Raw genomic sequence first — 26,062 nt, forward strand, 5'->3', positions numbered from 1 at the left:
GTGGTCCCCTTCACCTCTAACTAAAAAGTATATGTTGAGCTGGTTGTGCCAGTGACTTGCGCTACACCATAGTGTTTGAATATTGTATTTATGGGTCATTCAATGATTTGCATGATCCAATGCACCAGTGCCATTTATTGTTGTACTTAGTAACAGCCGACACGTGTTTCGACCCTCGGTCATCCTCAAGGTTGTTCAATACACGTTTATGAGGCCTACAAAATGTACATCTTTTTTTTCCTGCCATTTGGTGATTCTCCTGCCAGTGGCTTCCGAGTGGTAGTTGCTGATCTTGGCTGTGGCCCCTGCCTGTATTTGCTGGCACAATAGCCTCTGGCCATTGCCTGGGACTGATATACTGAGGAGATTTTTTGCAATTGTGCATTGGTCTAATGCACAGTTCTGCTAAGCGACAATATTTGTACCCAGTGGAATTTCATTTTAGACCTGATTCTGAATAGATTTGTGGCGATGTTTTGTCAAGAGTGAACAACATTAGAGGGCGGTCCCAAAATATATTAAAGACTTATAAATGTGGTAACATTTGACGAATCTGCACAAAGGTTTGCAAAAATATTTTTGATCTAGATATAAATCTTTTTACAAAATTTGGTGGGATTTTGTCAAGAGGGGCTAAATCAGAGGGTGGCTCAACATTTTTAGAGGGCTTATAACTGTGTTGCCTTTTGAAGAACGTGGACACAAGTTTTCAGAAACATTATAGACCCAACCTTGAATGTTTATGCAAAGTCTGAATGGATTTTTTCAAGTGGGGGCTAAGTTATATGACTATTGTATTGTATAGCGGGTGCCAACTTCCCCCCCTCAACTGAGTAGAGTATGGATAACATGATAGGCATATCAAATGGTTCCATTATTGCAGAAATCAGGATCATAGTGCCCTTATTTAAGGTAAAAAGTGCACATGGCACTTCACATATTTGGGTTAGGATGACTGAGGAAATGAAGGGTGCTTTCAATAATATCACACACATACCATAAGTGTATAAAGATATAATATGAATAAGGGATACACAGTGAGATATGCTTAAATAAATAAATAATAGCTCCCTGGAGAATTAATACAGTGTCAGACAAAAATATGTTTCAAAATGAATACATGTATCTATGTTCTTAATGAAGAGGGCGCAAATGTGTGTTATGCAGACCATTCTGAGAGACCAACTGTATTATTTGGCACCATATAATAGATCTTATCTATTTGTCCATAGTATAAGGCCCTAACTAAATTGGCAGGACCTCGAAAATCAGATAAAGAGTAGACACTGATGTGATGAAGGTGTTCTTGGCAGAAGTTGAGAACTGTCATAAATGTGCCCAGCTTAGTCTAAAATAGGCTTATCAGTTTTGTGCGTCAGAGAAAATTGTGGATGCCAGCTCTGACTAATGTGGGCTTGGTGTACACCAGACTATAAAAGCATGGGAAAAGGCAAAATGTCTTTGAGTGTGACCAGAGTCTGTCTTGTAACCACAGCCAACAAAGACTTCTGAGAAACTCCCAGGAATCTGATTTTCTTTCGTCTCTCTCAAAGAATTGTTCATAGATGCCAGATGCTTGATGGGATGGGAAAAAGATCCCCAGTTCATGTGATGCCCAAACGTTGGCCCTGAGGTCTTTCATAAGATTCAGGGACAAGGGCCCAGGCTTCATGGTGATGGACTGGCGGACAGTGGGAGATGCCTGAAAAAGATGATAACGCTAGTGGCAAACTGCAGTATGGTCTCATTTCTATCAGGTGTGTCTCCTCATGACAGCAAGCATTGTACACCTGGCATCTATAAATGATGGTATGTATTATGAAAGACAGAGGTCACAGAATATGAATAAAATATGTTTATGTACATATTAAGGGGATTGTGATAATTTTTGAGTAACAGGAAATATTGTAAAGAGAAAAGGTAGCGCCTACATGTCCTGACTCAAGGGGGTTTCAGAAGATGCCTCAAATCCCAATGGGGGTAGAGCAGAAACATTTAACACGTAATTATAATTACGTAAGGTGATGTCTCAAACCCTGCATAGGGTATAAAGTAAAGGTGAGAGTGAAAAAGGTGATCACAGTGTTTATAAATGTGTAATGTTGACTAGTCTGAATGTTGTTTGTCAAGTAAAAATATCTAACAGCGATTGAGGTTATGAAAAAATTGAAAAAGTTGAGGAGCAACAGTGATTGAGCATAGCAAAGTGATTGTCGCCAAACAAGAGAATAGATAGGCTATTGAAATTAGGGGCTTGAGGTGCGATTGATGGTGCTTGCTCATATTTGTTGTTTTAAAATGTTAAAAATGATGATTTAAGTTTAAAAAATTGAGGCTTTATTTAAGGATCTGGTAAAAATAGGCAATCAATTTTGACTCTTCTCTGCACTTTTTAAACAAGGGAGTGAAATCAAGTAAAGGGTTAAAGCGAAATGGGAATGACATATACACAAAGATAAAGCTCTTGACAGATGGAAAAGCTTTGAATGATATAAATCCGATTAGCGGAACACATGAACGAAGGAAGAGATAAAGCAGAAGTCGATTAGTGGAACATATGAACGAAGGAAGAAATAAAACAGAAGTGTGAGATTTTGTGAGCATTTATTCTGTCTAGAAAAGCGTGCAGTTGAACGCATTCCTTAAAGCTGGGTTGTGAGCTAAAACAACAGTGATTTCATTTTTTGTTTTGAACAAATGAAGACATTTTGTACATGGCATGCCTTACGAAGTGAACAGAAGATAGAAATGTATTCATTTTAAAAAACACAATATGTGCATGGTTGATAGAAACCATGCAGAGTGAGATTTATGTTTGAAACCGCAATGTATTTGAAGCAAATCAAGGCTCCTTTTCAAAGCTAAGGTACGGGCTGACACGGAGCCAGGTAGTGATTAATAGTTGCAGAAAACCAGATCTGTTTTGCATTCGGAAACATGAGATAGCCCTGCGAGTTAAAATGGCTATGAATCAGTTTTGCATAAAGAAAGAGGAACATGCTAGTTTTTTTGTAAAAATGACAATGCTTTTATAAAACACTAGCAAAATTATGGGAAGCTTAGAGAAATGACAAATGTATATATGTGTATTAACATTGAAACAGAAAAATAAATAGAAATTCATGAAAATATTATCAGAATGAGTAGGGCCAGAGCTGATACATGTATGAGCATGCATGGAATACATTGAGAACAAAGACAGATTTAAAAAAAATGGTGTGGCTTTTGGTTTTCTTGGAACAAGATAGTATGTTTTGTGTAAGTAGTAGAATGATTTTGGATCAACGTTGTTAATAAGAGAGTATTAGTAATTTATTTGTCATTTTTGAAATATTCATATTTTGTGTACACAGGTTGTAAGTGAGCCAGGGTTGACTCATATCCTCATGGAAATATAGCCTTGAACCAGAATTCATTGACCTGACTTTTGTTTTTTAGGGATTTCTGTGATACACACATGTGATGCTTGTGTCTTTTGAGTAGGGAAGCTCAGCTGTAGGTCCAAATGACAAACATCAGTTGAAGAAATTGACAATTGAGTAGGTTTTGATAACAGCATTTTTTCGTAGAATTTGTGCATGTTTTGTTGAAACCAGGTGCTAGGGAAGCACTTGATTGAATTATATGACATTGTGCGATAGTTAAACCTCTGGTTGTTTAAGTTAAGAAAAGGTATATATTTTGAAAGATTGTTGTTTCGCTAATGAAACTATATGTTACTTAACCATACTGAGAGTTCATTGTTTTATGCTAGAAATTGTCCCCAATTATTGCATATATGTGAACTGGGGTGGTCCCATTAGGTCACCTTTTAAAGTCACACAAGTCACTTCCCATTTTGAATGGCTTGTTAGTTATTTTGGCTACTAGGGCATCTTCACTGGTTACAACATTAATAAATACACGAAAAAATACACCTCTAACTAGGCATCAAGATAGGGGATTGGAAACACAGTACATTATTGGATTTGAGGGGGATTGAAGGATATTGGCGGATAATCGCATTAATCGATCCTTTATATTCTCCGTATTCTCAAAAATACCTCAATTGAGAATAATCAAATCCGAAGATATTACAAGGGTTTCCTTGGCAAGTGTAAATAATCACAGAGGCTATTATGAAATTTATCTGGTCTAACCATGAGGAAATAAAAAAGGAGGGTTTGACGCTGTTTATGTTTGACTCTGAGTCTGAGGCTTTAATATTTCTGGAAACACCGGCTAAGGGCATTGAAAAGATAGAAGAAGCAGGTAGGCCTCATTCACAATTTGTAGCAGGGTTGGATGGTGGCATGTTGGAAATTTTGAAATTTGCAGCCAATACAAAAGGGCTACCATGGCTGGAACCTATGCTTTCGTCAATTTTATGTCCAAAATTGCCCTCCCCTGCTAAATAGCTATGCAATGATACGAATATGCAAATTATATCTTGGAATTCTTGCGGACATGTGAACTTAATGAAGTGGCACTCTGCTTTAACTCCCGTAGATCTACCTACAATAATAATGATACAAGAAACGATGAAAACTGAGCCATTCGTAATTCCTGGGTATTTAACTTTTACCTCACCTGCAAGAAGATCTTTGCTAGGACGTCCATCTGGGGGTCTGTTGGTTGGAGTTAAGATATCCTTGCAGGCTCAAGCAGAATTAGCTTGGGTATCTGCCAGTATTCTGGGGATTCATCTTTCAATACCCTCATTTAGTTATTCCTCACTTATGATAATCACCCTATATTGGAATCTAGCTGTCTTACCAGTTGACGAGATGTTGGATGAATTGGACGCATGCTTATTATACATATCTGGTAGATACCGGACTTGTGAAATCATTATAGGTGGTGACTTTAATTGCGATTGTAGAGATTTGACTGAAACCCACAAATTTAAATCATCCACTCTTTCTTATAGTAGAGGAGCTAAATTTAGAGAACTCCTCACAGAGTGGGATATGGATTTAATGGTAAGAAATGGCATGAATCTACGAAATACATGGGCAAGAGGTACGTTGCACTCAATGATAGATTATATATTTGTAACTCACAATCTTATCATACATATGGCTCCCCTAGTAATAGGACAGATTGAGATAGGAGATCACGCTCAACTTTCTACCTTCTGTCAACTGAAATGTCATTCACTCATGACAAATATTACCTTGGCAGTGGTCGAAATTGATCGTCCCCTGCATTCCATTAGATGGAATCGAGGGATCTGCAATTTTGTCGTTAAACAAATTTCCTCGGTGATTGAGAGGATCAGACGTGCAGGGGGAAATTATGAATATATATTGCGCATGCACTATCCTGATATAGTTGCCACAGCACTCGAGCGACTTGGTAAAATACAAAGTAATGTGCAACATCCACACTTATATGATCATACATGCAAATTATTAAAAAGGGAGAAGAATAGGGCGTTGAGATCTTTAAAGAGAAGCAACTTGGGCATCGAAGACAGCAAGGCAAGAAGGAATAGGATATTATCAGCCTACAAACATAATTTGAAATCTGCTCGTATTTCAAGATACAATGACGCAAATTGCACATTAATTCGAGCCATTCTGGCTCATGACACACGAGTAATTTGGCGCACCTTGAAAGCTAATAATAAATGTGTGGCATTGTATTCGCTTAACTGTATTCCTGAGCAGACTTGGCAAACATTCATAAAGACTAAATACCAACTGCCTTGTAGTTTTCACTTTGTCCCAGATGTTTCTCTTGAATACTCTGAAATCCCAAGGCTGAAGTGGGACTGTATTGATATTATGTGGGCAATCTCCAGGTTGACATACTCAAAAGCTGCAGGACCAGATGGTCTCCCCCCATGTCTTTATAAGGCGGATCCAGTGCTGTGGTCTGGCATTATAAACCATAAGTTCAACTCTATCATTAGGTCTGGGGAAATTCCACCCTCATGGTTAACTGCTAATATTGTACCCATATTTAAAAAGGGTGATCCATCTCTCCCGGAAAATTATCGTCCAATATCTTTAATTGATACTGAGGCTAAGATTTTCTCTATCCTTCTCTTAAACGAATTGGAGAAAGTAATTGCAGCGAACGACATGTACTCGAAATATCAAACTGGATTTAGGAAGAGCATGAGTACAACCTTAAATGCTTTTATCATGTCGCATGTCATCTCGGGAGTAAAAGAAAAAAATTCCAATCCTGTTTATATAGCAATGATCGATATGAGTTCAGCTTTTGATACGGTGGTCAGCAATTTATTGTGGAAGAAAATGTTGAAAATAGGGATTCCAACTGTGCTGATGTACTGGATCATTAAGTTGCACACGAATACTTCCTATAGAATAAGAATCTCTCCGGAAGGTGGGACTACTCCCCCCATATGTACAAAAATTGGTGTAAAACAGGGTTGTAATCTGGCAGCCACCTTATTTAACTTATATCTTTCTGATATGGGTGAAAATTGGGAAAAAGGGAATTTGTTTTCGGTTAAAGTGGGGAGTATTCATCTGAAATGGATTGCATTCACTGATGATATCATCTTGTTTGACCCTACTCCGGTAGGACTTCAAACTAAACTCTCATTATTTGAGACTTTTGCAAAAGCTAATAATTTGACACCGAACCCAGCGAAAACTGCCATTATGACCTTTGGAGTTAAATCAAAAGGAGGGAATTTTAGATGGCAAATGTTGAACACACAAATTTGTCGTGTGAACAATGCCCTCTACTTAGGGTATCATTTAACAGCCCTCAACTCCATTAACGCTTCGTCAATTATAATTAGAAACAAAACACGACCACTATTGTCCCAAATGAAAAGGATCTATAGCCAATATTGCAAATTCTCTTTAATCCCGCTAATAGATTTTATGACATTAAAAATTGAGAGTGTTATATTGTATACATTAGATATTTGTCTATGTGACATGGCAAGCGCGCTGGACAGCTTACAGGGCTCTCTTTTGAAATCTGCAATGTTTCTCCCTATGTCAATTCCAAATGCCATTATTCGGCATGAATTGGGGCTGGTTGCACTATCATCTCGTTGGAAATAGAGACAGCTGTCCAACTATGTCAAGATTCATTATCCTCCAATTAATTCATTGTACATTGATCTAAACAAAATGTTGGGTTCTCAAACTCCAAAATCTTTTTCTAACTATCAATTGAAAATGCAACAAATCTTGGACAATGCAAATATTACTGTTGAGGATATTCAATATCGTCCTGGTTTTGCTAAGAAAAAACTCTTTGAAATGGATTGGTGTATAACAATTGATTCAATTAAGACCTATGGGCTATATAAAGAATATGGTACACATGTAAAACAGCGCATTCCACGTTACGATCATGTCTTGTTATTCCCCTGTGAAAATATCCGGAAGGCATATATCCGTTTTAGACTAAACCTATACCATACTAGGGAAAGAACTAAGAACTGGGAAATGAATAAATCAAATAATTATGTGGGATGTCGATTTGCTGAATGTAACGAATCTTATGAAACATTGAAACATCTTATATTGTACTGTCCGCATTTTAAGAACTTTAGGACACTTAAATTGAGGAAATTTGTGGAAATTGAATTCGAGGACTGCCTTGAAGTTTTGTGGTCCAGAATGATGCAGGGATCATATAAACCCCTAATATATGAAGTGGCAAAATTCTGTAAGTACATTGAAAATGAATTAGAGTTATTTTCTAAACTGTATTGATTGATTAAATGATTATCTGTAAGATTTTAAACTTTGTAAAGGTTCTACATGAATTGTCATGAATTTTGAACCAAATGCAAATAAAAAAAAAAAAAGATACTTTCTCTGTTAAGCACGCACTAGATAACCCCTGATTTGTCTATCTCATTTTAAGCAAAATAGGCCTATCATATTAGTACTAAATGGAACATTTTGAAAGAGCATATATCATAAAGCATGCATGGGCCAATTACACAGGTGAGAAAAATGTAACAGAAAGAAACCAAAAAATCTAAATGCACTGATGGAAAGCAATTGGGAAAAAAAGGAAAGGTGCGTTGCTAAAAAGTTTCATTGCGCTACCAAAAGGGAGAGCAGATGCACACCGTTTATTTTCACAGAATTTGTAACGGAAGGCAAGGAAGTATGTCAGCAAAAGGAAATGGGAAAGTGATTATAGAAGGAGATAAGGAGAATGAGAAAGGGACACAAAATAATTAGGAGGACAAAAGTAAGACATAGATTGCAAATTAAAGCACAGGAGAGTGCTATAAGTAACCAGAACAGTGAGAATATTGGTAATTAAGGACAGAGAGAGGAGGAATGGGATAGGCACCACAATACAATACAGAGTCATAAGGATACTAAACATGCAAACTCAAGCATATGCACCAAAGCCACAGCAAATTAGACAAGCTTCCAGAGGGGTGGACCGCATCTCCCCACTGCACAGCATAGAGACATAAAAAAAATATATGACAAAGATGACACAATTTGTGAAACATGCGTCATGAATAGAAATGTAATTATGAGTGCAAATTTCAATAATAATTAGGTTAACACAATAGTAAACGATATTAGATTAAGCACAGTAAATATTTAAGGGGAATATCAAGAATACATGAGATAAAACACCTTTTTTCAGCAACAGTGTTAAAAGTGCATGTATTGATGCAAACATTTGTATTTAGAATGGGGAAGCAGTAAGTAATGAGAGGAAGTACTCTCAAACACACTAAGGCTAAGGTTACACACAATATAGTTAAAAAAGCATGATATATGTTATAATAAATCAACAGTTGTATTGAGGAGAGATCTTAGGTAATAACTAGGAGGTAACATAACTAGTTTAGGGATTAGTTATGACGACACACAAGAAATCGCACCAGTATTCTTTTTATTCAGTTTTATTAGTATCAACACAAATACAGCACAGCGCAGGAAGCCTTCCAATATCTCCATCATTACCAGATACCAAACCAGTTTTTCAGTTTTCTTCACCCATACCAACCAAGACTCCATATCTGACTCTACTATCAAAGTCTGGAGTTTGAGGGTGGAGGCGGTGGCACCCAAGTTAGCACAAGTATCCTTCGGCTTTGGGTCCCTTCCGGTTCCCCTCCATTTAGTTCATACTTTCCAGCACTTACTCGCCTTTGGTTGGGCTGGCTTCTTAGAACAACAGATTTCATGCCAACCCACCCTCCGCTCTTCTAATCTCTGGAGTCTCAGATGTTCTGGGTCAAATTTTTCCAGGAACAGGGACCATTCCATAGCCCTAGAGGGAGACCGGTTGTGTATCAATCTCATTAATTCCTCCATCCTGTATAATCCTAAGGCGTTGGCTGCCCCACACCAGTATTTTTAAGGCCTGAAAATATAAATGAGTGTTCCATTAGGTTAAAGGAGTATTTTTATAGCGCACACACCCTGATTAGTATGATGGTTAAGACTAAAGAGTGCATTATTTAGATTTTTGCAGGGTTTGTTTAGATTAAACATATTTATGAATACATGCAAGTAGGCTGGGAACTTACAAGGAAAAACAAGAAAGGCTTGCTACAATTATTGAGTATGATATGGATTACCATTATGCATGATGAACTGATTTATAGGGAGAGGTAGAAGGAAACAGAATTTGGAGATATGAAAAGAGAAGACATTTTTCATGAGACTGGGGAAAGATAGAGATAATTAGGTTAGAGGGTCTGTCATGTTATGCTTATAAGTAGAGGGAGAGTGACACACACATGAAGCACACACACATATGCGCAAACACACACACAGATGCACACATTCACACACACGTACACATACACGCACACATCCACACACACACACGCACACACGCACACACACAGACCCACACGCAAACACACATGCACACACACATGCACACACAAGCACACAAGCACACACACACACACACACACACACACACACTCTTGTGGAAGTACAGGCAATCAATGGATCACAGGCTCAATTCACATAAAAACACATTTAGGTAGTCCGAGAAGGAATTCAATACTGCTATGAGAACACAAACACACATAGGCTGCTTTTGCTGTACTTTAGGAACACCAGTTAGAAGCCTTATGTCTTACTGAAACACAATATAAGAGTAGCTGGATTTGTGGAGACTATAAATGGAAGAGAGCTAGGGATACCTTGAATTTACAGGCTAAAGAAGAGGCACGAAGGGTACACACTATAAAGCTTCATATGAGAATGGTAAGGCCAGGTAGAAGAGTGTGCATCAAATTTACAGAAGGGGTAACAAAAAGAGAAGACAATACACCCACTAAGACAGTGGTGATAAAATGTACATAGAGGAACAAAATAAAAGTATGCACATGTAAAGGATTAAAATATGTAAAGAATAAGAGTTTGTGTTGTGTTTAGACTGATTAATATAAGATAATAAACATTTAAAACTAAAAACACTGAAGTAAGAATTCCTAATCAAAAGATTGACGTCAACCAAGTGGGTGGAATAAATAAGTAAATAAAAAATGATCAATGAATGGATACTAAAGCAACAAAAAACACAAGTTGATAGAAGGTGTAAATGAAGGAACAATAATAACATTGTGACACAAGGTTGATGGAGGAAGGTGTGGATAAAATTTTCTGATTTTCAAACAATGAGCAGCAATGGATGGTGCTGGTTTAAATTGATCAGTGTAGTATATTTGATAAAAATAAAATGGAAAGAAGGTATGGACGGCCATATTGATCTAGCAGTATGTGAGAACGTTTAGCACAATTGCACAAAAAGAACATATGAGAGTAAGTAACAAGACATTGTTTATGTTTATATGAAAATGTTGATTTATGTATTACAGATTAAAGTATTGTCATTTTTGGAGCACAGGGGGAATGTCTATATGGCCTTAGTGCAGTATAACGATATAATGGAAAGAAACATTATGACAAAAGAAAGTACTAATGGACGAGTAGGGAAAGAAAAGGTAAGTACCAGTGAACACAGTAAGTGTATGAATAACCTTATTAATCATTATTAGGAGTAAGAAGACCCAGGTGAGTACAGAAAAAAGGTAGTAAGGGATACTGGGCCTCATTCCGAGTCTGGCGCTAACCAATGGCGCTATTAGTGCCTTGGTCGGCGCCGGACCCGTACCGGCACCGCCCTGGTGGAATGGGAAATTACCGCCCCATTCCGAGTTGACCAGGGCGGTAATTTCCCATTCCCCAGGGCTCTTCCCCATTCCCAAATTAGCCCCCATATGGCTCAATGGGAATGGGGAAATTGCAAATAACGGTGACCGTACTTTACGGTCACCGTTATTGGCTTAAAAGCCCCTTTGCGCCCTCGTTCCTAACGCCTGCTAAAAGCAGGTGTTAAGGACGAGGGCGCAAAGGGAACTCGGAATGTGGCAGAAAGGGATTACCGGCACCGGTCTCGTTAACGGTGACCGGTATCCCTTACCGCCATACTCGGAATGAGGCCCACAGTCTTTTTAAATAGATAGCATTTTTCCCAAGTAAGGTGAAAACAGGTGTGAGCACAGAATAGTACATATATGTGAGTATGGCCATATCTAATGAAGAAAATGAAGAAGACTTTTAGCTGAAAGGTGGAGTAACCTTTTTGTAATCCTGACGTTAAGGAATGTCAAATATGTACATTTGGCAAATTCATTAAACATTAAGGATAGGCAAAACAGTGTATGCCTATATGCCAGACTTGCATGCACTTAATAGGATCAGTGCTTATGTCCAAATACCACAAGTAGGTAAAATGAGTGTAGGAAGGGCAACAAAAAATGTTCATTATGTTGCAACAGAATTAATACAGCAAAGAAAGAAGAGACCGCAGTCCCACACCATCAGGTGGAGGACTTCAAAGTAGAGAGAACATTTTCAGCATAGCAGAAGAGATTAAACACAGGCCTGTCACTACACTTATGACAATTAAAAAAAGAATAAAAGTGAACCATCATTTTATTTTTCACGAAACCAACCATGCATTTTATTGGTCTAAGGATACCAAGAGACGACCTCAGCAACATCATGTTAAATGAAAAACCCAAGGCCTATTTTAAGGAAATAACGGATCGCTTTGCACATTTTTCATGACTTTGCCTCTATTTTGGTATCTACAGGGAGCAAGAAACCATATTAGCTATGGATACGCCAATAAAAAAGAAAAGGAGCGGCTGAAGAAGACAACATCCTTTTTTATGTTTTTGAATTTGCTATCTTGTCTGTTCTGTCTTTTATTATTTTATCATGAAAAGGAAACAAATGCAACCCTAAGTGGTGTGAAGAATGACACACCACAGAGAAAATGTTGCCTTTGTCACTTGGACTATAAGCACACCATAAAAAGAAATAGAATGTAAGTCCATTTAAAAATTTGGCAATTAAAGAAAAGAACAAATATGTATGTGCTTTATGGTCTCGTATCATAGACACACCCAGGTATCAGCCAGTATATATGAAGCATAGGTGACACTAACATGTGCAGGAAAGGGAGAAAGAAGCAGCCATTATATTATATTAGAAAAGGAGAAAATTCAGTAGCAATTGTTTTTAGGAAATAGGAGTGTTTAAATGAAAAGGACACGGTTATTATAACGTTTAGCATTGAGGAGGAACTACTGATGATAAAACTGTACTTATTCTTCAAGAAACTCATCAAGTATTTATGTTACAGATGGATGGGCGGCACCTGCACTCCAGGTGATTGAAGGCAACCGATCTTGCGAGCAGGGAGAAAAACCCTTATGGTCGTGAAAAGGGTTTTGAGGGACCCAGCCAGATGCCCAGTTGCAACTAAAATTGAAGATTTTTCTTTATGAGGCTCCCCATCCTTGTGTTCCCAGAAACAATCTAATGCCCCCCAACTGACTATTTTAATGCAAATCAGAAGATTGAGAGTTTAAGTCCTCTGTGGTCAAAAAACAGTGAATCCAAAAAGACTGTCCTATGAATTAAGGGACCCTTGTACTTGCTGCAAAGCAGCCCAAATGGCAAAGAAAAATAAAATATGGACTAAATTGAGAAAGTCTTTTACTTGGAATAAGTAGAATAAAGAATCGGGTGGAAGATTTGCAGATGGAAGACGAAAAAGATGAAGACGAAAATGAATGTGCATGGGGAGAAGGCAGGGACCAAGAAGTGTTGTGGGCTGGGAGGAAGAAGCAAATGTATGTAAATAATAAAATGTTCCACATGGAAGGAACAGTAGAAAATGAGCTGTGGGTTCCCTCAGGGAATGAGCAAATGTTCTAAACAATCTCTCCCGATTCTCGTGGTGGCTGAAATCACTTGTTGTGCATGTTATTTTAATATTTAATTGGGTAACACGGGTGGAAACCAGACAGTAGCAAACAGAGTTATTGTTTGGGGAGGCGTACAAACAAAGATTAAAAGAGGGTGAAACATATGCCATGGTCTTTTACAGAAAAGATATACATATGTATCTTAGATTAGGAGAATACAATATGGTTGAAGACAATGAGCCTCATTATGAGTTCGGCGGTAGCCGTGCCGGTAAAACCGGCAGGATGCTGTTGGACCAGTAGGGATTTACTGGCTCCAGACTTGCCAGAATTATCCGGTAAATCAGGAGCCAGCATTCTGTAAATCCCCATTCCTGTGGAGTACCATCGGACTCCACGGGAATGGCGAAGTGGAAACACTGGCACCATGTTGTGATGGTGCTGGTATTTCTGCGTCCGTATGTGGCCATGTGGCGTTATGCCCGCCCGGACAGACCTGGCGGGTGTTTCACCACATGGCCACAGTACTCGTAGTTAGCCAATCAGGAAAACGATGCCGGTATGGTTTTACCAGCACCGATACATCCGGACCGGCTAACTGGTAATGAGGCCCACTGTTGATTCTTTAGAAGAACAAGTTAATTAGCAACTGGTAACGTTCTTTTGATTGGATGTTCCTCCAACGTAATCCTCATCTTAGATGTATTCCATTCAGCTTTAGCTGCTTCGGAAAAATGTTCTCGGCAGAGGGCGCCGTGCGTCGATGTCGTCGAGTCGATGGTCCCTCGAAGGTCTGCGTCGAGGGTGATGTCATCGGGTATAGAAGTAGCACGCACGGCGCCCATTGACCTCAGTTCTGTTTTCCCCCTCACTCTTGTTCTACTATGTAGACTGTGCCGGTAGTCAGGTATCAGCCTTGTAAGAGTTGAAGTGGCAATAACCCGGAAAAATCTACAGAGGGGTAGACTGGGAGGGTGATGAGGAATACATTGGAGGAACATCCAATCGAAATAACGTCACCAGTTGGTAAGTAACTTGTTCTTCGAGTGGATTGTGTCCTCCAACATATTTCGCATCTTAGACTCCCAAAGCAGTATGGACAATTCTCTGGAGGAGGGAGTAGATTTGTTGATACCCTTAAATGGCTGAATATAGCCCTGTTTTACCAAAATTCAGCTCCTTAGACTGGGAAGCATCCAGACTATAGAATTTTGAAAAAATATGCACCGAAGACCAAGTTGCTGCTTCACAAATGGATTTTATGGGAACACCTCTTTGAAGGGCTGTCGAAGAGGCGATGCCTCTGGTGGAATGGGCCCTTAAGCCTTCTGGTGGGTCTTTCTCTACTAATCTGTAGCATTCTGAAATGCAAAGCACAATCCAACGTGATATGGTTTGTTTTGACACCGATTGACCCAATTTCCTTCCGGTGTAGCCAATGAAAAGTTGATTATCCACTATAAGCTTGGAAAGCCTAGAAATGTAAAAGCTCAGAGCTCTTCTCGGATCCAACCTGTGCAATCGTTCTTCCTCCCTACTAAGATGAGGTGGAGTGTAGAATGCGGGTAGAACAATGTTCTGATTTAAATGAAAATCGGACACAACTTTATAAAAATTAGGGTTTAACCCTTAATGCCACTTTGTCCCTATGGAACACAGTATAGGGTGGCCCAGAAGACAGTGCCTGCAGTTCACTCACTCTTCTTGCAGATGTTAAAGCAACTAGGAAATCAGTTTTCCATGTCAGTAATCTTAATGGACAAGTGTGCAAGGGTTCAAAAGGGGCACGCATTAAGAATTTTAGAGCCAGATTAAGATCCCAAATTGGTACTTGGAAAGGATAAGGAGGAAACACATTGGTGAATCCTTTTAAGAATTGTACTACTAAAGAAATTTTGAAATAGGAGCATTCTTCCGACCAGCGCTTGAAGATGGAAAGCGCTGCAAGCTAATCTTTAATGGTCCCAACATTTGGACCTCTATGTGCTAGGGACAAGAGGAAGGACACTACTTCCGGAATAGAACATAAAAAAGGCTCAAGATTCTTTTCTCTGAACGAGTTGCAAAACTTTTTCCAACGGCAACAGTATAGAGATTTTGTTGCTGGTCTTCTTGCCGAAAGCAACACCTCCATGACGTCATCTGGAAGGTTCCAATCCTTGTATCTCAGCCTTTCAGATACCAAGCATCAAGGCTGAGCATCTTGACCTCTGGATGGAGAACCTGACCTTCCATTTGTGAGAGAAGGTCCTCTCTCTGAGGAAGACGTACCGGGGGACAGATGGACATGTCTAGAAGGTCCGGGTACCACGTTCGCCTGGCCCAATCCGGGGCAATTAGGATCATGCAGTTTCCGAACCGTATCAGTCTCTTGATGACCTGAGGAATGACGGGAATTGGAGGGAACGCGTATAATAGTGGGAAGTTCCACTCCACCACGAACGCATCCCCTAGGGATCCTCTTGGGGGAAATTCCCTTGAGCAATACCTTTCTCACTTCCGGTTGATTCCGGTCGCAAATAGGTCTACTTGAGGGGTTCCCCAAAGGGCGAAGATCTCTTGAATGACTTCCTGAGCCAGTTCCCACTCGTGGGACACCATGCTTGCCTGATCAGAGCGTCCGCCGTCATATTCTCCTCCCCGGCTACATGAACTGCCTTTAAGGAGATTCCTTCTTGAATTGCCCAATACCAGAGCTGCATTGCCTCTCTGCACAGAGGTAGTGGCCCTACACCTCCTCTTTTGTTTAGATAATGCATGGCCACTGTGTTGTCTGTCATTATCAAGACATTTCTTCCTCTGACAGATGGTAGAAAAGCCTTCAGCGCTAGTCTGATTGCTCTCAGCTCTAAAAGGCTGATGTGTAGTTTGGACTCCGATGGAGACCAGCGACTGCTGATTGTCAGATGGTTGGCTTGAGCTCCCCACCCCATGAGTGAGGCGCCCATCACTACTGTAATCTCTGGCCATGGTTGCCAAACATGCTCTCCTTTTAGGATATTCTCTGTGCAAGTCCACCACAGAAGATCCTGCCGGACTTTGTTTGGAATCTGAAGAAAATCCGTCATTTGACCTGAGAACTGGGACTATTGAGTCTTTAGAGCCCATTGAAGGGATCTCATCCTCAGGCGTACCTCTGGCACTAGGAAGATGCAGGATGCCATGAGGCCAAGTAACCTTAAGAAGTCGTAGGCCTGGAGATTTTGGGCATTTTGGAATTTGGAAACCACCTGAAGAATGTCTTGAGCCCTTGACTTGGGAGGCGAGCTCTTTCCCCAGGATGTGTCTAATACAGCTCCTATGTACTGGAGCTGTTGGGAAGGTGTCATTTGTGACTTCTTGAAATTGAGGGAGAAGCCCAGTTTGTGGAGGAAGTGGCAGGTGACTTTCAGATGATCCAGTGCTTGTTCGGCAGAATGTGCCCTGATTAATCAATCACCCAGGTAGGGGTAGACATGAATCCCCCCCTCTCCTGAGGTGTGCTGCCACCACTAGCATTAGCTTGGTGAAGGCCCTCGGGGCAGAGGTCAATCCGAATGGCAGGACTCGAAACTGATAGTGTGAGTCGCCAACTACGAACCTCAGGTATTTTCTGTGCTTGAGATGAATTGGCACATGAAAATAAGCATCCAGGAGGTCCAATGACACCAACCAATCCTGAAGTTGAAGGGCCTGGAGGATCTGAGAAAGACTGACCATCTTGAACTTGTCCTCCCTGAGGAACTTGTTCATGTTTCTTAAGTCCAAGATGGGTCTCAGTCCTCCGGCCTTTTTGGGAATCATAAATTACAGGGAGTACCATCCCTTGTTCCTCTCCGCTACAGGTACTGGCTCTATAGCACCTTTCTCCAGCAGGGTTAGAACCTAGGAGCGGGTCTGAAAACTTCAAAGGGTGTCTCCCTGGTGGGTTGTTTTGACGTTGTGTTAGAAAAGGAAGGCAGTAACCTTGGGCTATTATTTCTAGAGCCCAAACATCTGAAGTAATGGCTCGCCATTCTTGCAGATGCTGTGACAGCCTGCCTCCCACAGGTGTCTTGTGATGCAAGTCCTCAAAGTGGTTTTCTGCGGCCGCTAATGGCAAAGAGGTTGCAGCTGGAGCTGGCTTTGCATGTTTTCCTCGTCCATCGCGAGTGGCCTTTCTCTGGCCCCTTTGACTGGCCATTCCTCTCGCCTTTCCATATAAGCAGTAGTAATGATAGGATTGTCCCGTCCAAGATTGTCCTGGCGCACGAAAAGGCTGATGTTGCCTAATAACAGCTCCTACAGACTTGGTCGCTGCTTTTGAGGTCTGCAACCTCTCAAGGCTCTCGTCAGCCTTGCTGCCAAAAAGGTAAGACCCATCAAAGGACATGTTCAGAAGGCGGTTCTGTACGTCTGGTGTGAAACCCGGCTTCCGTAACCATGCAAATCTGCGTATTACCTTGCTATTACCCATGGACCTGCTCACACTATCTGCAGTTTCTAATCCAGATTGTAGGGATTCCTGCATGGCCTCCTTTCCATCTCTAACAATGGCTAGGAATTCTTCCCTTTCATCCCCTTGTGGTATGTGCTCCGCCGCCATTGCAATGCACTCGCACAGAGTGTACGAAAACTTTGCCAAGGCACATGTGGAGTTGGCTGATTTTAACGCAATACTCCCAGCTGAAAATACCTTGTGTGCCCAGCCATCCACATGCTTATTGTCCCTGTCCGGAGGGATAGAAGGGTACGCCATTTTATTTGAAGCAGTGGCTGCCTGGACCACCAGACTCTCGGGAGTGGGATGTTTAGACAGATAGCCGGGGTCGCTACTGGCAGGGTGGTATTTTGAAGTAAGGTATTTATTCACTGGAGGAATAGAATCCAGAGACTCCCAATTTTTGGCCACCTTATTTTGCAAGGCTACATGGACAGGTAGGATTGGATCTTCGGTGGGACCATGGTCCAATATATCGGTCAAATCATCCTGGATGAATTGGGTTGGTGGTCTTGCTCTTCCTAAATAATCAACCACTTTTGTCATTAGTTGATGGTATGAGGGACTGGCATGCTCCCCTGGTTCTAGCCTGCCAAAATCTGTTTCAGGAGATGTATCAATGCCACTTGCATTATGTAAGGATTCCACCAGGTCCCTCATCCTGCTTTCTTCAGAAATCAGGCATTCTGGGACATTTGGGGTACCATATTCCAGTCCAAAGGGTACATTCTCTTCATCAGATCTCTCCTGTTCCTCAGAAATTGAGGTCAGGGACTTGAAAAATTCCTTCCTAGGAAGTGGTTTAAAAACCTTTTCTGGGAGTGGTGGGAGAGGTGTGTTAGTGGACCCTGAAGGCATTACAGGCTTTGCAGCCTTCTCTTTTCCTTTTTCAGGCTGGGTTGGGTGAACTGGAGCCTTTGGAACCTTTGGCACCGAGGGCTTCGGGGTCGATATCGACAAAGGGGTCGATTGCGTCGATGGCGTCGACGGAATAGTGGTTGTCAAAGGAGCAGGCTTGAAGGGCGTCGAGGCGCTCTTCAAAGATTTGCCCTTTGAGGTGCGTTGGGTTTCGGACGGCGTCGGTGACCTGGAGCGGTCAACTCGACTCAAGCGGTCTTTCTCGCTAGGCATCCTGCAAGGTTCTCGATCCTTCCTTCTTCGATCACCCGGGCTCGAGGGCGCGTGAGTTTTGGAGCGATGATGCTCCCGGCCGGCTTCCGAAGAAGGCGTGGACCAAGGCTTCGCTTTCTCAAACACCTCCATCATTTTAACTCTGAAATCTTCCCACTCTTTGGAGGAAGAATGTTTTGTGGGGCATTTCATTCTTTTTGGGGATTCGTCCGAGGACGAGGTGGAGGGGGGACCTGTGGCGTCTTTTCTTTGATTTTTTTTGTCAAAGACGACGAGCGATGGGAATCGCTTCGGGACCTGGATCGATGCCTTTCACGTCGAGGAGACTTCACCTTAAGGGACCTCGACTCGACACTAGAGGCTTTCCGGTCGGATTTACGACCTACCTGTAGTTTTCCCTTCTTCTCTCGCAAGGCCTTTCCCATCATCGCCTGACACTTCGTACAGGACTCCATGTCGTGGCCTTCCCCGAGACACCACAGACATTCTCGGTGCGAGTCCGTGATAGACATTTTCGAATCGCAAGATTTACACTTTTTGAAACCCGATTGCGGGGTCGTAGTCGGCGTCAATCATGAGGACATATCGATATATATCAGTAATATTCACTGCGTCAAAGAACTCGAGGCGCGCCGAATCTCCGAAGCAACATGCACCATGGAAAAACAGAACTGAGGCCAACGGGCGCCGCACATGCTACTTGTATACCCCCATGACGTCACCCTCAACGGAGGCCTTGGAGGGACCAGCGACTCGATGACATCGACGCACAGCACCCTCTGCCGAGAAACTTTTTCCGAAGCAGCTAAAGCTGGATGGAATACATCTAAGATGAGGAATACGTTGGAAGGCACAATCCGCTCGAAGTGTCTTTTATGATACCACCCATGTTGAGATATAGCATTATATTGAGGGAGGGGACTGAGATAGGGCTGCATAGGTACACTGCATATGTGGGAGGGTGGACACAGGATGTAGTGGTTGAATATTGAAAACTGGTTGAATTACGACCAGGGGGGAGAAATGTATAGGGGGTGCAAACCCCTCCCCCTTCAACTTGGTATAGATAACATGATAGGCAGATCAAATGGTTCTATTATTGCAGAATTCAGGATTATAGTGACTTTATTTAAGGTAAAAAGTGCACATGGCAATGCGCATATTTGGGTAAGGATGACCCAGGAAATGAAGGGTTCTTTAAATATCACACATATACCATTAGTGTATAAATGTATATTATGAATAAGGGATACAAAGTGAGAGATTCTTAAAGAAATAAATAATAGCTCCCTGGAGAATGAATACAGTGTCAAACAAAATATATTTCAAAATGGATTACTGAAGTACAAAATGGTGTGCAGTCTTAAGCCAGGTGTGAAAAACTATGACTCATGCCAAGAGTTTTCAGACAAGCAACAGGGGCTGACACATTGGTGATAGTCTGTCTTTGGCAGCATCTCACAGTGAGGTAATTAGGGTTGTGAGGTTAAACTTGGAACTTGGCAGGAAAAGCAGACAAGATTAATGATGAAGCCAGATAAATCAAGGGAAACCTTGATACGTTTTTTCTATGTTCTTTAGGAAGAGGGCACAAATGGTTGTCATGTATACCATTCTGAGAGACCAGCTATATTATTTGGCACCATATAATAGAGTATATCTATTTCTTCATAGTATAAGGCCCTAACTAACTTGGCAGGACCTCAAAAATCAGATAAAGAGTAGACACTGATGTGATAAAGGTGTTCTTTGCAGAAGTTTAGAACTGTTAAAATGTGTCCAGCCAAGTGTAAAATAAGTCTATCAGTTGTGTGCATCGGAGTAAATTGTGGTTATGACTAATGTGGGCTTGGTGTACAATAGACTATAAAAGCATGGGAAAGGCAAAATGTCTTTGAGTGTGTCCAGAGCGTGCCTTGTAACCACAGCCAATAAAGACTGCTGAAAAAGTTGCAGGCGTCTGATTTTCTTTTGTCTCTCTCAAAGAAGTGTCATAGATGCCAGGTGCTTGATGGAATGGGAAGAGGACCCCCAGTTCAGTATGTAAATACATTTTGACCTTTTTGAAAAAATAAAACATGGTCAGATTTCCAGCAAACTCGTGTAAGAAGCATTGGCAAGGGCCGGAAAGCATAGTTTTGCAAATGTGTCTGTGTTTTATTTTTTGACAAGTGCCATAATGTAGGTACAAAAAATAGTGATGTACCTTTGGTGACTGAGGTATAGGCTGCGGCCATGGGCAGTGGCCAGATTGTCTAGGTCATGGCATAAGGTCATGACCCAGACAGTCTGGCTACTGGCCATGACCATGAGGGACGACCAATGGGGATAAAGTGGCCATGTCCACCGGGGACCGGCTATGTGATCGAAATTGGGATAGGTTTGAAAGGGGAATAAATGTTGCTTGTGGTAATATGGTCATAGATTTTCTCTCCATCTTTGCAGGCTGACATCTAAAGGGAAGAGATGCTCTGTGTCCATCCCAGTGTAGGAAGAAGAATCCTTTTTTTTAGCACCCCGGGTTACCGCTTTGGCAACCCGGGGTGCTAATGGCCTTCATTCCTCATTGCAGGGGCTGGAATAGGGGATAACAGTCCGGAGCACTCGTTATCCGTACTCGCTTCGCTTGGGCCGATAACTTGGGCTGGCAGCCCATTATCCCCTGTTCCAGTCACGGAACGGGGGATGAACGCCACATTATTTCCATTAGCATAACACAAAATACTAATGGAAAAGTTGAAAAATCTTATTGAGTCTATGCACTTTACTGAGAAATGTAAAGTAGATGGAGTCTATAGGATTGGGTTTTTTTTCTATTTTTTACCTGTGAAAGGTGGTTCCTAAAGGAACCTTTCTTTGTTTTTTTTATTTTATTGCAGGCGAGGTTAGAACGTAAGGTGAGGAGGGAAATTAGGGAAGAGGCACCAACTACTAATATGGTGTGGCAGGTGGACAGAGAAGATGTTGCGCGTGTGTTACATATAAGGTACGGGGCAGTGTATCTCATGCTCCTTGATTACAGCTTCAAAAGCACTTGAAATTGTTCCCACTTTTTATTGCTTGCAAGGTAGCTGGTGGGATTTTGTGTCCCACAGACGTAGGCTGTGTGGTTACAGTACTGGTTGCAGAATATGAGGTGGAGGAAGACAGCCTACTACTTGCTAAGAAAGGAACAGCCTTTCTCAGAGCATTGTGGCGGTTGGATTGGGTGTGGCGGTGCATGGAGGTGATCCCGTAGGAGTATTGTCCAGGTAGTCCGTTACAGTGCATTTCACTTTGTTAGCCTTAGCCTTTGGTACATTCCCAACACTGTCACACCCATGATTCTCTCTTGCCGCTAGAGATAGGCACTTCCTCTACTTCATCTTCTTAGTCCTCTTCATTGTCTTTGGAAGTACTGCGCTTTTATTGTTGTGTGGGTCCTCCAGCTGGTGGTGGTGGTGGCGCTTGGGGAGGAGGGATGGCAATAGCTGATGTCATTTTTAAGATAAATAGCAGCTTTGCTAATATTCTTCCAAGTATGTGCTCTGTAATAGATTGTTAATATATAATTAGTAAAAATAGGTGTAGGAGCTGTGAAAGGGGTCAATTTCAAGCTTGAAAATTCGCAGATCAGCAGAAAATGAAGTTCCAAATTGTCCACGAAGCACTGACCCGATTACGAAGTGCGGACGTGTTTGCGAACAAGTCATCATGCCGGGCGTGTTTAAAATTATGCTAGAAGGTGGGAAATGGCAGCGTTTTAAGGTGAAACTTTGTAAATTGGACAGAAATATTGCTATATTGGGGTAAGAATTATATTAGTAAATTGTAGGAAATTAGCATGCACTGGTAAAAACCCATGAAATTTACTGAAAAAACATTGTTAAAGGGACGTTATGATTAAGTTGTACTAATAAAAACCTATGAAATTCAATGAAAAAACTTTGTAAAGTCCCCCTCTTTTTCTGCACTTATCAGACTCCCTCTGTCTGTGCTTGCTGGCTGCACTACCACGTGTTGTTTATTCCTCTGCTCAGCATTTTCCACTTCCCCCCTCCCCCCTGCACTTCCTCCCTCCCTTTCCACTGCACTTGCGCATTCTCAATGCCACTGGGCCTAGTAGGATCGTTGTTTTTGTTCTCCCTTGATCCACTCCCTTGCTTTGTCGCGCTCTGAAATACTTGTGTATGAGCGCCATACAAATAAAATATCAATATCAATAACAGGTCCCCAACGCTGTTTTCATGGGGACTTCAAAAATGAGATCTCAAATATAAAATATGAAAACAAGTAAACTTCATCCAATGCTTTGAAAACCTTACAGAACACAAACGCACACTTTGCTCATATTGAAAATAACCTTTTGTATAAGTAAACTCTTTATTGTATCCCAAAAAGTGCACTGGTGTGATGGTGGTGAGGCTGTCACATATTTAGAACTGGGATTTGAACTCCATTGGCACAAAATAAATACATGCAAGACAATATATGTGGGAATACCCATTAGGAACGTGTACATGGTAGCCCTTGATTTTTTTTGTATGTTGTTGCAAGGCCCATGAGTTACTTGTTGCTGCTCCTTCCACAGCCTTGAGGACTTTTCGAAGGATTCTGGACTTTATTTCCTGATCCAGAAAGATGCCCAATGCTCTCCTGCATGCATCTGCAAGAAGCATCAAACATGGTGACTCTCAAATGGGTGCAAGCTTCTTTTCATAGCCGGTAAAATGGCTCAGTGGGTTAAGCATTGTTGTGATCAGTGTTTGATTTGCAGGTCACAGGTTCAAATCCTGGCACGGTCAACTCAGCCTTTCATCGTTCCGAGGTTGATAAAGTGATTAGCAATTTCGATTGTGTTATAATAATGTATGTAAATATGCACTATGTAAGTTGCTTTGGATCAAAGTGCTAAATTAAAGTACTATTATTTCACTAGGCAGTGCTCTGGTATTGTGTCAATACTGCAGTCCCGCACTCTCCAAGTCTACCTCCCAAGAGCCAAATCAGGAATCTAAACGAGAGTTATTTACATAGGCAATGGCTTTCCTAAAAACCTGGTGTGTCCTTTGGGGCTTTCCAGGACCCCAATTGCAGACCTCTGCAGTAGTCATTTACAAGTTGGGCTGTTCAATAAATACATCAAAAAGCCTATCACTTTGCTTGCATAGCTGTGGTTTTCATCTCAGTGATTAGCAAAAGCAGGAAGGTGTAACACGTGAATAACACCAATGCGATTATAGCCATTCAAGTACCACAATCTGTGCAAAAACGCTGAAAGATATGCCTTCTCAACACTCATTTACTCCGACTTTGCAGTTCACTCCTTACCTCTATACACTATTTACTTCATCAGAACTACTCTCCTTCTTCATCACTCCTTCTTCCTTCACACTCCGATGAATGCACCCCTCCTCTCACCACTTTGAGCCCAATGCCCGCCTCATTATGAAGTTACCAGACCAGGACCACCTGATAAGAGCGGCGTGTGATCAGGATCTAGACTGGCCCATTTACAGTTATTCTCATTGTTTCCATGATGGCCAATATTCAAGGAATGGCGGGGCAAAGTCTTTGGTCATCGGTGGCCCAAGCTGCCTCTGCCCTCCAAGCACCTGGGCAAGGGTCTCCTCATACAGCGACTTGTGTCTGAGATATTCTTCTAGGCACTGGATCGCTGTGTTGTCCACTGAGGGGTCAAACTTGTTGGCCAGGAGGTGATGATGCTGGAGCATCCAGTGCAAGTCCCCGGCCCCGTAGATGCACACACCTCGCTGGTAGACCCCGGTGCAGGGTGGGTAGGGTGCCCCCTTAGTGACATCCCCTGCCAGGTGCTGCCACTTCACCAGGCGAGCTAGGGCGTTAATGTCTGTGAGCTCGTATTTGTCGTTGTGAGGTATGGAGCCAGGCAACTCAGGCATGCGGTTTAGGGTGGCCCAGAGGTGCTCGTCTGGGCTGTAAGTGTCTTGCTCCCACTCTGCAAGCTTTCGGGCCACAGGCTCCTCAAAGACCGCCCTCACAAATTCCCGAGAAGCCACAATGTAGGCACTGCCAGAGAACATAGGGATGCTGATGGGTGGAGGTGCCTTTGCCATGCCGGTTTGGACAATATTAGAGTTCTCCACCTTTTGCTGCAGCTGCCACCGCTTCTTCTTGTATTCTGATGTCCGCTCGGATTCCAAGCTGTTGCGTCCATTCAGCACGCGTAGGGCACGCACCATCTCACCATTGGTCTTAATGGGGAAGTCAGTGCCGCAGGTGTTGATTAAGTACCTCCAGGGTACAGGACTCTTCAGAAGGTCCTCCATACAATTAAGGTCTGCTTGGACCCTGGACCAGGAGGCATAGATCACGTTCTCCAGTTTGGATGCCACAAAGACGTTGGGGAAGCAGTTTGCGATGGCTTGGACTGCCTGCAGGAAAGGTGTGGGAGCCTTAGCGTCCACATGCACACAGTAGATGTTCTGTGGAGCATAGAGGGATCTCAGCAGCCGCTCAAACATCTCAATGTTTTTATGGATGACCATGGAATAGGCTATGGGGAAGGCCTCCTCCTCAAGGCTCAGCGCCACTGGCATAAATCGCCTGCTTGCCATGTAGCTGTTGCAGTCCTGAGTCTGATTTATATAGAAGCCCTCTGTGATTGGCTGATGCTTGTGGACCACTTCCAGCCTCTGCAGGGCAGCCTGCTGCAAGGCTTCGATGTCGCCCCTGAGGATGCGGAAGCAGTTGGTGCCATCTGTGGGTGAGAGATGCAGCTGCGTATAGAGTCGGTCCCTGCACACAGCACTGTTTTGGCGCTTGGCATCAGTGCGCAGGTCAGCCAGCTCGCAATCCCTGGTGGTGTAGACCTTCAAAATGATGATAGCACAGGCCGTCAGAACTAACAGTCCTAGAATCTGCTGCAGTTTGCTCCCCTTTCTCCGGAAAAAAAACATTACAGGGAGTAAAAAGGAAATGGGACAAGACGGGCAAAGAGAAGATCCAAAGTGACCTGGCCCTGATGGATCCTCCACATAACACAGGCTTGAGACTGGGAGCACTGGTTTCTCCTTATCTGGTGTAATATAAGTATGTCTCTTCAATCTCTAGGCAGCACTGGGTGCAGGCTGGAGCACTGCAGGCCACTTTCTTCCACTGCCTTTGCAGAGTATTACTGGTGTTTTGGGCGTCTGCGGCCAGCACTGGGAGCAGGCTGGAGCACTACAGGCCACTTCCACTGCCTTTGGAGAGTATGCGTGATGTCTTGGGTGTCTGCAGAAAGCAGTGGGTGCAGACTGGAGCACTGCAGGCCA

At 42.2% G+C, this 26,062-nt stretch overlaps 1 protein-coding gene across 1 annotated transcript; it reads right to left on the minus strand.

Annotated features, from left to right (window-relative positions):
• Positions 1-24,292: 24,292 nt before the first annotated feature.
• Positions 24,293-25,705, minus strand: LOC138505107 (beta-1,3-galactosyl-O-glycosyl-glycoprotein beta-1,6-N-acetylglucosaminyltransferase 3-like). The gene has a single exon (XM_069625413.1). The coding sequence runs from the start codon at positions 25,703-25,705 to the stop codon at positions 24,293-24,295; it is 1,413 nt and encodes a 470-aa protein (XP_069481514.1).
• Positions 25,706-26,062: the final 357 nt, after the last annotated feature.

Source organism: Ambystoma mexicanum, chromosome 11 (assembly GCF_040938575.1).
Source record: "Ambystoma mexicanum isolate Mex_15411 chromosome 11, UKY_AmexF1_1, whole genome shotgun sequence".
In the NCBI taxonomy this organism is placed as follows: domain Eukaryota; kingdom Metazoa; phylum Chordata; class Amphibia; order Caudata; family Ambystomatidae; genus Ambystoma; species Ambystoma mexicanum.